At 34.9% G+C, this 15393-nt stretch overlaps 2 protein-coding genes across 2 annotated transcripts in view; both read right to left on the reverse strand.

Annotated features, from left to right (window-relative positions):
- Positions 1-8342, reverse strand: part of adgrf3b (adhesion G protein-coupled receptor F3b) — an 18792-nt gene extending 10450 nt beyond the window's left edge. The window contains exons 1-10 of the mRNA XM_056480608.1: positions 8259-8342; positions 7788-7848; positions 6805-6817; positions 6547-6684; positions 5904-6059; positions 5763-5812; positions 2922-2980; positions 2674-2810; positions 2358-2576; positions 1333-1566 (exon numbers count right to left, since the gene is read on the reverse strand). Of these exons, the coding sequence (XP_056336583.1) occupies positions 1333-1566; positions 2358-2576; positions 2674-2810; positions 2922-2980; positions 5763-5812; positions 5904-6059; positions 6547-6684; positions 6805-6817; positions 7788-7848; positions 8259-8272 (1081 nt within the window). The 5' untranslated portion in view covers positions 8273-8342. The remainder of the gene's footprint in view (positions 1-1332; positions 1567-2357; positions 2577-2673; positions 2811-2921; positions 2981-5762; positions 5813-5903; positions 6060-6546; positions 6685-6804; positions 6818-7787; positions 7849-8258) is intronic.
- Positions 8343-12103: 3761 nt separating this feature from the next.
- LOC130247383 (adhesion G-protein coupled receptor F1) lies at positions 12104-14404 on the reverse strand. Its single transcript, XM_056480609.1, is given in 4 exon segments — positions 12104-12169; positions 12567-13717; positions 13957-14173; positions 14252-14404. Coding segments are annotated over 4 exon segments (1587 nt in total).
- Positions 14405-15393: the final 989 nt, after the last annotated feature.

The raw sequence follows: 15393 nt of genomic DNA on the forward strand, positions 1-15393 counted from the left end.
CTGTGGGCGCAAATGTCTTGTTAATGCCAGAGGTCAGAGGAGAATGGCCAGACTGGTTCCAGCTGATAGAAAGGCAACAGTAACTCAAATAACCACTCGTTACAACCGAGGTATACAGAAGAGCATCTCTGAACGCACAACATGTCCAACCATGAGGTGGATGGGCTACAGCAGCAGAAGACCATCATTTGGCATCAACAACATGAAAGCATGGATCCATCCTGCCTTGTATCAACGGTTTAGGCTGGTGATGGTGGTGTAATGGTGTGAGGGATATTTTCTTGGCAGACTTTCTGCCCATTAGTACCAATTGAGCATCGTGTCAACGTCACAGCCAACCTGTGTATTATTGCTGACCATGTCCATCCTTTATGACCAGTGTACCCATCTTCTGATGGCTACTTCCAGCAGGATAACGCACCATGTCATAAAGCGCGAATCATCTCAGACTGGTTTCTTGAACATGACAGTAAGTTCACTGTATTCAAATGGCCTCCACAGTCACCAGATCTCAATCCAATAGAGCACCTTTGGGATGTGGCGAAACGGCAGGTTCACTTCATGAATGTACAGCTGACAAATCTGCAGTAACTGCGTGATGCTATCATCATGTCAATATGGACCAAAATCACTGAGGAATTTCAGTACTTGTTGAATCTATTCCACGAAGGATTAAGGCAGTTCTGAAGGTTCAACCCGGTACTAGTAAGATGTACCTAATAAAGTTGCATGTGAGTGTATGTTTGTGTATTTTTCATGACAAGAAACTTGTAATAAACTTTTTTTTTTTTTTACATTTTTCAGTTAACAGGAATGAAATTGACTGCCCCCAAAACAAAAAAAAATCCCCCAAAATACAAAATAAAATTAAATAAAAAAAACAACAAAAACAACAAAAAAAATTACTAAAGTGATATACACTACATTCATTTCATGGAGGGAAAAAGTTGATCATTTTTTATCATCATTCAATAACAGCACCACATGGTTAACAATGTAATTGTAAATTGCTCTGCCGACAAATCTGCAGCAACCACGTGATGCTATCATGACAAACTTGTCATGACAATGACAGAACAGTTTGTGATGCATTTATGTCAAGTTGTCATAATGTCATCATTGCATTTTAAATTTTTGCGTCTAAACTGTGCGAATGACACTTAATGACATTAAAAACTCATTATAAACATTATAAACTCTCTCAAGTAAATGTGTATAAATTAGTAAAAACTATTTGTGACTTGAAGCCTTGACAGATTATGTTTGCTTTACAAAGATAACGAAAAGCCAGTGTCACACACTATTAAATTCTTAACATAATTGTAGGCTTACCTAATTTAGCTGGTGTAAGATTTTCCGTACTTCCAAGTTTTAGTTGGGACTTGTAGGTTTCAGTGCTGTTGAAGATGGAACATGTTATGGTAACTTTGGCGGTTGATGATGCAGAGCAGTCTATCGTTTGGGGATTGCTTGTCACATTACTGGCCTCTGGCAGCAGTGCAATGTCAACCGGTGCCATTGCCATATGAGCTACATTGTCTGTGACAAAAAGGCAGCTGTATGTTCCTAAAAAAAGAGAATTGAGCTCAAATTGTTGCATTATTAATGTCCTGTTTTACACTGTAAATATTTTTTGGAAATGACACAGTATTTAACTGCGATGTGAACTGTATTTTACTGTAGGACATTTATGCAGGATATTACCATATTTTAAAGTTGAATTGTAATGTAAATACAGTAACTTTGCTGTAATTGATTTACAGTAAGTTACTGTAGATTCTACAGGACATTATTAGTAATGCACTGCTAACAACATTTGTAAATTACAGTATTTAACTGTAATGTGAACTGTATTTTACTGTAGGACAATTATGCAGTATATTACTGTATTTTAAAGTTGAATTGTGAAAATTACTGTATATTTTACAGTAAAGATATGCAATACTGTAAATGCATATACAGTGAGATAGTGCTGTAAATGTAAATACAGTATTTTTGCTGTAATTAATTTACTGTGAGTTACTGTAGATTCTACAGGGCATTATTAACAATGCACTATTAACGTTTTTTGTTAATTACACAGTATTTAACTAATGTGAAGTGTATTTTTTCTGCAAGACATATACAGCATGTTATAGTATTTTAAAGTTGCACTGTGAAAATTGCTGTATAAATTTACAGTAAACATATACAATACTGTAAATGCATATATAGCAAGATAAATGGCGCTGTAAATAAACTATATATTTTACAGTAATTGATTTACAGTAAGTTACTGGCAAACTGCTGCCAGTAAGTTACTGTAGATTCTGCAGGAAATTGTTAACAGTGTATTTATATGATTGCATACAACACACCTGACCAGTATCCATTTGTCTTTAAAAGTGTGACTGCTGACATTTCTGTACAAGTATCTGAGAGCATTATTTCACTCCCTGGTCCCAAAGTCAATGGCGCTTCGTCACCTCTGGACATCTGCCATACACATTTGCTCATCGCCTCTATTGAGGTACAGTTCAGCTGTTGTCTTGAGTTATAGCATAATTTTCCCGTAGGTGCCTCAATGTATACTAAGCCTGCAAATGATAATATAAAACACAGCAATGGTGAAAGGATTGGTTAGGATAGACAGAAGAAGTGGCCATATGTATAGGTCTGGTTGCAGTGTTTTACCTAGAGTCTTAACATTGAGTGTGTAAATCGCTGGATTTGTCAGCAGTGTAGAAATGATGCCTTGAACTTTGGAGGTGGCAAACACTGCACTGAGAGACACTGTGAAATTGTGGGAATATGTATTTAACCCTGTGAGGCTGTGACAAAAATGAAGAAGCATTATATTTGTGGTTAAAAAATCTTGTGAGATTGTGTATACAGAGTTCAGATAATAAGATCTAAATAAAATAATATGAAAAATATCTCACAGGCTGGCTTGCATAGTCAATGAGTTGAAGGCATTCAGCACATTAAAAGCATTCAGCAGCTGAAAAGTAAATGCATTAGGATGAATAAGAGCCATCTTGACTTAATAAAAGCTACTCTGTGTTTCAGTGTTACACAATCTTTTCAGTTAAAGCAACAATCCTATTTTTTTTTTTTTTTTGGCAAATAGGCTCATTATTTAAGTCACCTAGAGTTGCACTGTTAAGTTCCACCATTTTTTTAATCCATTCAGCCAATCTCCAGGTCTGGCCACAGAACTTTTAACTTAGCTTAGCATAAATCATTGAATCGGATTAGATAATTAGCATCGCGCTCAGAAATTTCTTATATAAAGTTTTGATCATTTTCCTATTTAACGACTCTTCTTTAGTTACACTGATTTTGTTTACTTGGACATCCGTAATCAAATTATTTGCTTAATCTAAATAAGACAATACTATGATTAAGGTGTTTACATGAGTTACTTTTTGAATGTTTATGTTTATGTACAGGTTACAGCACATAAATCGATTAACCTCATCGCATCACCACGCTATCCACATTTTCAAGTAATTTCAGGCGTTTTATTTTTAATTTAATGACTTGAACTGCAATTTGGCACTTTCACTTTTACTCAGGAACATTTCATGCATGCCACCATGACAAACAAGATATTGGATGCGATTATGAAGTGCTGGAAGAGTCTAGTTTTAATGGATTTGGATACTGCATGCCATATGGGAAAAAAAACCTTTACATGATAGACTCTTAATCAGAGTATTGTCTTAATCGTATTAAATATCGCATTATTATATCCATGTAAACATACTCATTGTGTACTACGACTGATGGAAAATGAAAAGTTGCAATTTTACGGCTAGGAACCATACTCTCATTCCAGCTTAATAATCAAGGAACTTTGCTGCCGTTCTATGGCCGCAGCAGGCACATGGATATTACACAGTGCTGTTATCCAGTAACCTAGCTATTTTCAGGTTCTGCATAATATCATAGCAACTTTTGATTTTCTGTTGGTCTTAGTACATAATGTAATAGGAGTCAAGATTTAAATAGGAAAATTATTGAAAACCTTTTTTAAAAATTTTGAGTGAGATGCAAATGGTCTAATCAGATTCAACAATTAATGCTAAGCTAAGCTAAAAGTGCTTACACCAGACCCAGAAATAGGCTCAATAGATAAAAAAATGGTAGAACTTAACTGTTTAACTCTAGGGGAGATGTAAAATGAGCCTATTTGTAAAAATAAAAAAATAAATCCTGAAGGAATATTTCCTAAACACAAGGTAAATTACTATTTTAAATGGCTAATAGACCCTTTTCACATTTCTGGGTTTCTTAGCAGCAGAAGTCGTCATAGTTCGAAAACTTAGAGTGCAGTGAATCGGAGAATACAACAAATAATTTTTTTACAATCCTATTTGCTTTAATAATAAATGAAAAACACCACGATGATGTTATAAAGACTTTCAGAAAAAGGAAAACAATAGTGTGGGACTGATGATGGGGTGAATAATGTCAAATTTACTGCCCCATAAACACTGAATTAGAAACACCTCACATAAGCGTCAATTCATTTGTTTTGTTTTTTTTGTAAACTGAACAAAGATGATATAATATATGCATAAATATGTATATAAATGTTCACAAGTTAAAAAAAAAAAACTAAATATTAAAAACTTTCAGGGATTTAAGATGCTGATGACCGGTAAACGTGTCGTAACAGGCATGTGAAAAGGATCCGTAATTGGTTAATATTTTTGGTGGTGTTTCAACTGGATTCTATTGTGAAACTGTGATGGTTTATATATATTTTCCTATTTTTTTCTCTTTCATTTTTTAAGTAATGTTGTGCTTAAGGTAATGGTTTGTTATGTTAAAAAATTATTTTATTTATAATTTTTTTAATTTGGGTTGTGCTTGAAACACCATAGGCTGGTGCAACTTACTGTGAAAAAAAATAAAATAAATCAACAAATATTCTGCATAAACATGTAAAACAAAATTATATTAGCAATTTTATTTAAAGAAAGAATCCAAAACATTATCCAGTTTTTATCAGGAATAATTAAAAAAAATGATAAATTAAATAACTGAGATCAGTTAAAGCCAGATCAGCGCCATCTTGAACAATCAGAATAGTTTCAAAAATGTTTGTCTCGTTTCAGGAAATCACTACTCTTCTGAAAATGGGTTCAATATCATAAAAGAGTAAAGCATGTTTTTTTTCTGTGAATTTTTTGATATTTGAATTACCACACCTACAACTAGAGTAGCTAAATCTTTTAATTTGCATTGCATTTGATTTGCTCATAATTTGTGATAACAATTCTTTTAACTACAGTAACCATGTTTATTTATTTATTAGTTTTTGAATCAATAAGAAATGTTTCCATGAAAGCTTCATGATGCAGTGTTTTGAAAACACCCATCAAACTGTTCTTCTAGTGGAGTTTTTAATTCTCATTCTCAAGTTTTGATTAGTGTTGGAGCTAAACTGTGCAGAGCTGCTGCCCTCCAGGAATCCAGTCTGAGACCTATGCTCTAAATGGTTACTCTGTTACTCTAAAGACTCCATCTTCATTTATTTTGTAAGTAGATTTATTATAAGCAGAATAAACAGAGTCAATCATTATGGTAAAATAAATCTCTTTATGCATCTCGAGTAACCAGTGGATTGGAGTGTATTTTACAATAACAACCAGCTGGCTTTTTAAAATCATGAATACACTAGCATATAATATGAATTACTGCAGCTGCTTTTAAATAAATATAAGTTCAGATATACAATCAATTAATTATCAATTGAGGAGATGCACACTTACCATGGTTTGCACTGATGGAGAGCTACCAGTGAGCGTGCCAATGAGTGAAACTAGAAGAATAGCAGTGAAACAATCATAAATATGGCCCAGAGGTACAAATGATAAACTGTGATCAATTTTGAGCTTGGTTTGACAACTCACCATTCACTATGGGCAGACACAGAGGTGTGAAGTATGATATATTTGCCACACATTGATACACATTGCAGCATTTATTTACATTATCACACACATAATTGCTCCAAACGTATCCCGGTCCACACCAGCAGGTTGTATTTTGGCCAACTATCTCACACTCTAAATAAAACAACATACACTGTAAGAAATGTTCGGTTCAATACATTGGATTTAAGAATGATTATTCGAGTTAAGAATTGAGCATAAAACTATTAAGCTGCCCCGAAAAAAACCTCTAGAACTGTGTTATTTCAGCTCATTTTAATAAGTAGTTTGAACAAACAGCGATTTTTATAGCCAACCAATACTTATACTATAAATGCTGGGTTCCATACAATCCCTTCATGTCGTCTCAACGCAAATCAATTAGGTTAACTTAATGTTTTTTACAGTTTTAAGTTGATTGATCATGAAACAAATGTTCCCAAAAAACCCAAGAATTGTGTTGTATCAGCTCATTTTAAATAAGTAGTTTGAACAAGCAGCAACATTTTTTGAGTGTTTTTGTTACACTGGAAACTGTTCACGTCAATTCTGAGTATTTTACACACTGACAGACTTGTGAATTAATAGTGGATATGAGGGAATAACTCATAACATCTCTTACCTGCTGCTATTTCAGCACCTGTGATTGTTACCCCTGTATCCAGAACAGTGCCTATAAGTCCAGGCAGATAGTCTGCAACATTTAAGGTTTTATTCCCCTCAATCATGACCTCTGCCCAGTAGGTCACATCTGTGGACCCTAAAACATTGAAATGGTAAATGAAAAATTTGCTCCATGTTTCATTGGTATATGATGCTACTCTGTGTATTTTGTAGATTTTAAAACTAAGACTGATGAATTAAGGAAATTAAATCTTACCTGCTTGTGAAGTCTATTGGGTAACAGAAGAAGAAATTAGTCAGTTATTGTTTTGCTTCTGCATTTGTAATGACAAGATGTGTTAGAAAGCAAACTAGAAAAAAGTGCACTGCTTCAATAATATACTTACAGCTAAACACAAAACTATTAGACCTCATGTAAAATATTTACTCTTTTTCAGATATTTCCTAATTTATTTTTAAAAGAGCAAGGACATTTTCACAATTTTCTTCAGGAGAAAGTCTTATTCTTTCAGGTTGGTTGGAATAAAAGCAGTTTTTATACTGAAAATGTTAAGGTCAAAATTATTAACTTATTATTAATATTTCCTTTTCAGTTGACTACAGATCAAACCACTGCTGTCACTTGTCTAACCAAGCTAACTTGCCTAGTTAATCTAGTTAACCTAGTTAAGCTGAAAATAGTATCTTACTAAATAACTAGTATACATATTATGTACTGACCAAAGAAAGTAGTTAATAGAAATGAGTTATTAAAACTATTATGTAAAAAAATTGTGTTTATCTTAACCTATACATTAAGCAGCACTTGAGAAATATTTCACAGACAAAAAAATTCACAGAAGTCTAATAATTTTGCCTTCTCTTGTTCATGAATTAGCATGTAAGATAGCTTGAGCTTTAGTCAGAGCAGTAGAAATGTTTTTGGCCAGTATGTGGCAGCCAGATGATTACACTGTAAAAAAAATCCTGGTTGCCTTACATTTTCAAGCTGAATCCAATTAACCGTATGAGTCTGTTGAACTTATATTATGTTAAACTGACTTAAAACAGCTTGTGTAACTTATAAACTTAAGTTAGAACATGATTAACTTAGTTTATTAAGTTGCAATGAACTAAAACATATGCTGTCATGACTAATTGAGCATATAATCTTTTACAGTGTGCAACACATGTACATAGTTTGTGTTATATTACTCAGGATAAAATCTGTATTCTTGTATATAGCCTTTGTGTGTTTACCTGGCTAATAATGAATAGTGCAGCAAAAAGCAGCATTCCTGCACCAGAAAGTGTCTTGATCCTATTAAGAAGATTGTGATTAATATTAATAACAGTCACAAATGTTTTTCTTTACCAAAGTGAAACTGTCTGGACAAATATCCCTTAATGTTTTTATAATGTACTATCAACTGTTTCCTTGAAGCTTCTCGTAAACCATGAAATGACAGAAAACAAAAGCACCTTTCAAAACACCAGGTAAATACATTCACATGTGATTTATATGTTTCAATAAATGTCACATAACATTAAGAAGTCAAACAAAACAAAAGCAAGCTTACAATACTGTAAATTCAGAACTCCTACAATGTTTTGGTGAATATATTATTCCATAAACACCCAAATTACTTTACTTTTCTATACCGTTTAACTGAGTTACCTTAATAACATAAATTAAAGAATAAATGGGCATACAAGCCAAAAAATACTGACCTTACAGTGTGCATTTTTAAAAAGGTTTTAAGCAATGTTATCTGTCATAACAACATGTTCCCTGTGAAGGACCAGTTTCTAGAGTGAAAGAAGATGTTGAATGAGAATTAGGGAAAGTTGACAAATGCAGAGGGGTGGAGAAAGCAAATTTACAAAACTCTCTCTCACATTTGCATCCTCCTCCAAGTCCAAAGGCCACCTGGATAAGTTAGCACAAAATAGTCATAGCTTCAGACTTTCCATTGAGATTTGGCTAACAAATGTAGCGCAAAGCTCCCAAACTAGGTTTGGTTAGATAGTCATTTGGGGCTGATTTAGATAAATCATTTTCATGTTTAAACCTGCGGTGCTATCAGAAATAAGACTTTTAGGAAGAAAAAAAATCTTGTGAATGTCAAATTCAAAGCGTTTGAATCGTGTAATAAATATGTAAAAGTAAATAACTTCCTGTTTATTGAGAAAGTGCCAGTTCAGCCCTCTGGAGAAGTAAAATGCTGAGTTGAATGTTTACAATCTGATATTTGCTACTGGTGAACATGACAATACAATTTTTTCCACCGATTTGTTGTTATAAACCTCCCGTTATACTGACCACTACCGCAGTCAGCTCATCTTACACACAATATGACTATGGTAATATGTGGTAACACACAGGCGATGTGTATTCAGTATGAGGTTGTTGTGGTGAACATAAATCTGAGCAGCTGTGTAATGTTATAGGAAAGCAGTTTAAAAATTGTATAACGATTATAAGTGAATAAAAAAGCATAATAATCAGCTTTTAAGATTTTTATCTGACTCAAAGCAAACTCAATCCAAGCTGCTGCATTATCAATTCAAACTATTGCATAAGCTTACGTGAAATATTTAAGTAAGAGCTTAAAGAAAGATTTAATGTTCAGGAACACACTTGCAAATTAGTGTCTTGTTTTCTTCAAATGTATTTGTTTGTTAAATAAGCATCCATGGAAATGTATCTGGTTTGCATGCTCATTCAAAATCAGGAAACAGCCCCACGAAGGTTAATAATTCCATTGAGTAAGCTAGATTAAATATGAGCTAATATTTTGTTTCCTAATGTAATACTTTTGTTGTGTCCTATTCATTGTCTTCAAAAGACTTGCCATATTTCACTTAAAGCTGCATCAGTCTACGAAGGGACAAATGACAATATCTGTTTATATAGAATACAGTTTTTCTCATAGTATTAGGCTGTAAATTAAATAATAAAAACAGAGATTTAGCACCCAGATTGAAAGGGGGAGTATTTTAAAACAAAGTTTCTTTGAATATGGTTTCATTATGTGTAATGACGCTATACTGTTTAAATGAAATCCAGTTTACCCCAGTAGTATTCAGAGCTCAAGCTGAAACCTACACTGACGTCAGACCAGTGGCTAAATTGGTGGTAATCATTTTCTGGATGTGTGCTCATCTATGTGAAAGACACACAGCAGACAGTCTGTATGCAAATTTTAGGCTGTGTGGTGATATTCAAATGAAAGGCTTTTGCAGAATAAAGTTCAGCAGATAAAAGACTGCAACAGAGAAATTCATTTAAATTATTTAATTAAATTTATTAATCAAATAAACCAAAGTTTTTTTAATCTCATATAATTCCTTACTTTAAGAAATGTTTAACGGGACACGGTGTACTGGTAATTTGAAGGAATTGCTCTGTTGTTTGTTGCTATTTTGAATTACTCTGACAAAAAAAAAAACTGTTAATAACTTATCAAAACATTTCCCACGTTTGCGTTAAACTTTTGATTCACTTAAATAATAAAAAGTATATTATTACAATATTATTAAATCACTAACCCTATTTAGTGCATAGCAGTTGAGTGCACACTAAGAGGGAATGAAAATGAGTTTGGATACTGAAAGAGCAGCCTTGTCATGGACAGTTTCATCATGAATACAAATCAAACTCATTTGAAATAATAACTTGTAATGTCACTATTCATTTTTCAGATTCATTCTTGAAAGTCATAGGACATGTTTGATCTCCTGCAAGATCCAATAGCGTTTGTACTCATATCTCAAGCAGGAATGATTAAGTTTCTGTTCATGTTCAGTGATCAACTTTTATATGTAATAAAAAACTATATGAACTATTTTCATTTTGATGAAACGGTCTTCACTAATGCATTGGCAGGGAACATTTTAAAGAATCTCTGGTACCATTAGTACACTGTCATTTTTGACAAACTGACATTTTAAACAACATTTTCATATAACTACATATAATTAATACTTATATAATACAAATCCTTTAGTGTATCTGAAATTGATGTTACAAAATACTGATACAATACATTTGGTTAAATGTGTCCAGTGCAACAAGCGATTTATTTGACATTTTCAAGTAAAGAGATTAGTTTAAGAGTGGACATGTTAAAGCTGCTATTTACAATTTGTTCACATACAAAACATTTAAGCTGAACATTTTGGACTTTATAAAATAATTCTCTCAAGTACAACCTCTTTTTCTCATACATAATTTGGTAGCCAACAATTTTTTTGTCAGTATTTATTTGTGGAATCAGTTTCATTATATCCTGGATTTTGTATCTTATTGTCCCCATGTAAAAGTGTGTAAATGCAGGAGATGGTATTCAAATAGCAAATCTCCCCGTTTTGTTTTCCCCACTTCTCAAACCAAGGTTTTGCTGTTTGAAGGTGCAGCTCCTGAGAAGTCCTCTTACGCATCATAAAAGTCTGCAAATAGTTGGATTCATGTTACTTAATAAGTTCTTGTCCTTTGTCAATAAGATTTACTAACTGAATTTTAATGTTTATTAAAAATTGCCGGTTTAAACCTCACCATTTACGTCTCCTGCGTTTCCCTCTATAGAATACCTGTTCATTTCGAATTGTCTGTAATTTGGATTTGAAGATATTATCAGTTAAATCTGTTGTTATGAAGAACTCATGCAATATTTTGTTGGCAATTACCCTGGTAAATATCTGGTAAAGATCCTTAGTGACAACCTTTTTGCCAGTACATGACAAACCTGAAACCATACATGACAAAATGGGTTAAAGCTCTGTAGAACAGCTGAATACCTACAAGTTTTCATACAATTGCAAGGTGGGTTTTGGTTTAGGCAATAGGATAGCTGAATGACTAAAGAAACGCAATCCAAGTTGATGGTGAAAACTGTACATTTCTAGTCTATTACCACCTTCTGCTACAAATACAAACAACCTAAATAACTGCAGTTAGAGTAGTTTTATATGTGGAACAGCATTGCTGTTGTGTGACTGTTTTCCAATATGTTGCAGTTCAAAGTGGCAAATAAAAAGTACAGATAATTAATACTGAACTGGTTTAACAATATTTTTAATATTTTACAAAATAGATGTTATGAATTAATAAAACATATTACTGTGTACTCAGCTTGAATGTAGAAATACACTGAGAAATATTACATTTAAATAGAGAGGGAGAGGGAGGGAGACATGGGTACTGATGAAAAGAGCAAGGCCCAAGAAAAGAGAGAACCCAGGAAAAGAGTAATAATTACAATCTTCTTTCATCTCTTCCTTTAATGTGCGACTAAAAAAACAAGTCTGGGAAATTAAAATTAAAAAGTGAGTGATCTCTGATGTACGTACATCTATCAGAACTGAATTCTAAATGGTCCTTTTGGTGAGAAAGACATGAAATAAAAACAAATTCATTTGATGATTTTCAGCTTACACATTCCGTTATCAGGTTTAATGAAAAAATTTACCTCTGAGGAAGGAAAAGTCAGAACATATCCTCATCTAAACATATGGATTTTAAATCTGATCAAGTCAGAATTCTATAGACAGCACAGACACACACCAGCAAACTTTCATCTGAGTTTATATGGAAAAGGAACACTTTTATGGTTACCAGCACCGAAACTGCTCTTGTTAGTCTTCAGGAATAAATTACAGAAGATTTACAGAAGAGAAGGAAATGCGTACAGTATAAACTGCTCCTTTCTGCATTAGCCTATTTTAAACTACTACTCCCACTAATTATAATAATATATAATTAGGGAGAGAGAGAGAGAGTGAGAGAGGGAGGGAGAGAGAGAGACAGGGAGAGAGAGAGGGAGGGAGGGAGAGAGAGAGGGGGAGAGGGAGGGACTAAATTATACCTTTGAGTCGATCAGCAACCCGCTAATCAAATTGAACAATCCCTGTTGAAGATAACAATTAATAACAGTTTATTTCTGGCTAAGTTTGATCTAATAAAGTATATTTAACATTTGCAAAATATACTGTAAACATGGCTGTATAATAGATGAATATAGAGTCATAAATCTGTACCTGTAGGGAATTGAGGATTGTAAACACCAGATGAATTCCATAGGCAGGGGACAGCATGGTTCCAATTCCTAATCCCCATGGTAATCCAAAGAGAGGACTCAGTATGAACACAACACGGGTCAAGAGGGACAAGATATTTCTCTCCTCATCTTGAACTACCCCTGTTTTAATCATCATCTTAATAGGAACCACAATAATAATCAAAATATTGACAGCTGTAAAACTGCTAGCCAGAGACACAAAAATTTGCAGTGTTTTTGTTTCATCAAAGTTCAACCAGCACACATCTGCTTCCAAAATATATTTTCCTTCTCCAGCAGTCAACCAGTAAGTAATGACCACTATCAGCAAAGGTGCACCATAACCAAGAAAGAAGCCAATGGCCATCATTTTGGCCGTTGACATATGGGAAAATATTATGACTGTCCTGTATAAGAGCAGCATCGCTGTAATTAACATCCAGAAGAAAAAAGCCAGGAAAAAGAGGTGCATGCAGAAAGCCACTGCAGTGCATGGACCCACTGGAGCGAGCTACCCTGGCTGCACAATTGACACTCCAATGATAAAACAGACATCTGCAACCAGCAGGGAAACATTAGTGTTGACTAAGCAGACATGTCGCATGTAGGAGCTTACAACTATAACACCTCTGGATGATGTCACTGATTTCCAAACAATAGCTTCAATAAGTAGGCATATTACCAAGCTGAGCACTGAAATACCTAGACCAGTATAAGTTATGTAGTCTAAGGCTTTGTCATCAATAAAAAATGGTGACATAAGGAGGGAAAAAGAGGTTGTGTGGTTGCATTCACATGTAATCGTATCAATTTTACCCCCTTCATTTAAATAGGGCTTTACTTCACATCCAGTGGAATCCCATCTGTCAAGATCAAAGTTCCAAAAGACACACTGAGGATTTCCCAAAGACTGATCAGTGGTGTCAAATGCAAAAGAAATGTTCTGAAGTGTTTGATTAACCCTAACAACAACCACATCTCCATTGATGTGCATATCTGGTTTCCCCCCGCCATGAGCACTAGTATAGCGAGCAGGTAGGATACTGTCAATTGTTGTGAAGATTATGATAGTCAAGGAGGTTGGTTTAAGAACCTGCGGTATCAGTATCTCAGTGGCTGAGTTTGGCAGGTGTGATTTTCCCAACACAATCTTTAGTGGCTAATTCGTACGAATTCGTCCGATCTAATTTGTACAATTTAGTACGATTTGCTCATCTGCCAATGACGGCTGGGTTTAGGGGTGGGGTTAGGTGCCACGCCTCCTTTTTAAATTCGTACAATTTCGTACGACTGAACTCGTACGAATTTGCATGAATTAGCCACTAAACTGTCAAAACGTAAAATACTTACGTTTTCTCGTGAGATCAGGCTGGATTTTCCACTATATGAGTTTTCTATTACAGTGTTGATCAACACAATGGGCGTTTCATTGATTACAAAACTGTCATGTGTGAGGCGGCTGCATATGTCTTCAACAGCACCCAGAAGTGAAATGCTGGTGTTTACTGTCATCTTGCTGTTGTTTAATTTCTCCCATGGTTTTCTAGATTTCTTTGATACAAGTATGTCCACTGTTTAAAGAATATTCTGTAAATGCAATAGAGAAGTAACAATAATAACAATAACCTCCAATACACATTAAAACACAAAATTAAGTACACATACCTCAATCTCAGGCTTTCTGAAGGTAATGTTTTGTGAGATCTCAGCAAGGATGTAGACGATTGTTTGGACAGTAGCAACAGACTCTGTGATCTCCTGATGCACTGTAGTGCAACTGAGTTGAGCCACAAACTCTGGTGTGTCCCACACAAACATTTTTGATGGTATTCCCAAAAAATATTTATAAAAGTTCACATGCAAGTACATTAACTTAATCTGGATGACGTAGCTATTAGGTTAGTAATGTAGTTGTAAAGTTACACATTAAAAATGTGTTTCTATGTATACTTTTACTTGTTTCTAGTACAAATATCTAACAATTCTTAAATCAAGAAGCATTTTCTGGACAAGGAAAACATACAGGCTGCATCTGAAATCACCTACTACTCAGTAGGTATTACATTTGAATTTACTTCTTGGCCATAAGAAAAGTATGTTCTATAGAGTATGATTGTGAGCAGTATGAATAGAACTCTGACATACTACATCCATCATTTTGTTATGATCACATGACCTCCCCGCGGCAGTCGGGCAGTACTCGGCTCGCATACTTTTTTTCAAGAGTTCGCCCTTAGCTGATGATTGATTATAAAGCGTGTTTGGCATGCTGTCCTGGGAGAGAGCCCTGAGCTCGTGAGATTCTCGAGCCCCGGGCTACCTCCCGTTGTAAGGCGAGAGGGGAGTCTGAGCTCAGGTAGGTCTCGAGAACTCTCCAAAATGCCTTTCTGCTTGGGACAGCAGCCGCCTAATGAAGAACCCCCCACAAGGCAAGAAATTGCAGCTATATCCGGCTGCTGGATATAACATTGGAAAAGATTAAATGAAGGGGGGGGGGGGGGGGGTCTCCTGCAGGAGAAAGAAAGAAACAAGTGATGTGGGCTGGGAATAATTCCTGCAGGAGTCAAGCTCGGGGAAACTCCTGCGGGAGTTAGCTGTGGGGGTGGTCTCCTGCTGGAGTTGGACTGGGGGGGCCAGTGAAAACTCCAGCGGGAAGGGGCCGTGGACTCCTGCAGGAGTCAAGCTCAGGGAACAACTCCTGCGGGAGTCAGTGCTGGGGAGTGAAGGCCTATGCAGAAGGAAGAAAGAAGATATAGAGGCTTGTTGCTAGAAGGAAGGAAAGTAGCAAAGAGACTTAGTGCTAAAAG

The sequence above is a fragment of the Danio aesculapii genome, chromosome 20 (assembly GCF_903798145.1).
Source record: "Danio aesculapii chromosome 20, fDanAes4.1, whole genome shotgun sequence".
In the NCBI taxonomy this organism is placed as follows: domain Eukaryota; kingdom Metazoa; phylum Chordata; class Actinopteri; order Cypriniformes; family Danionidae; genus Danio; species Danio aesculapii.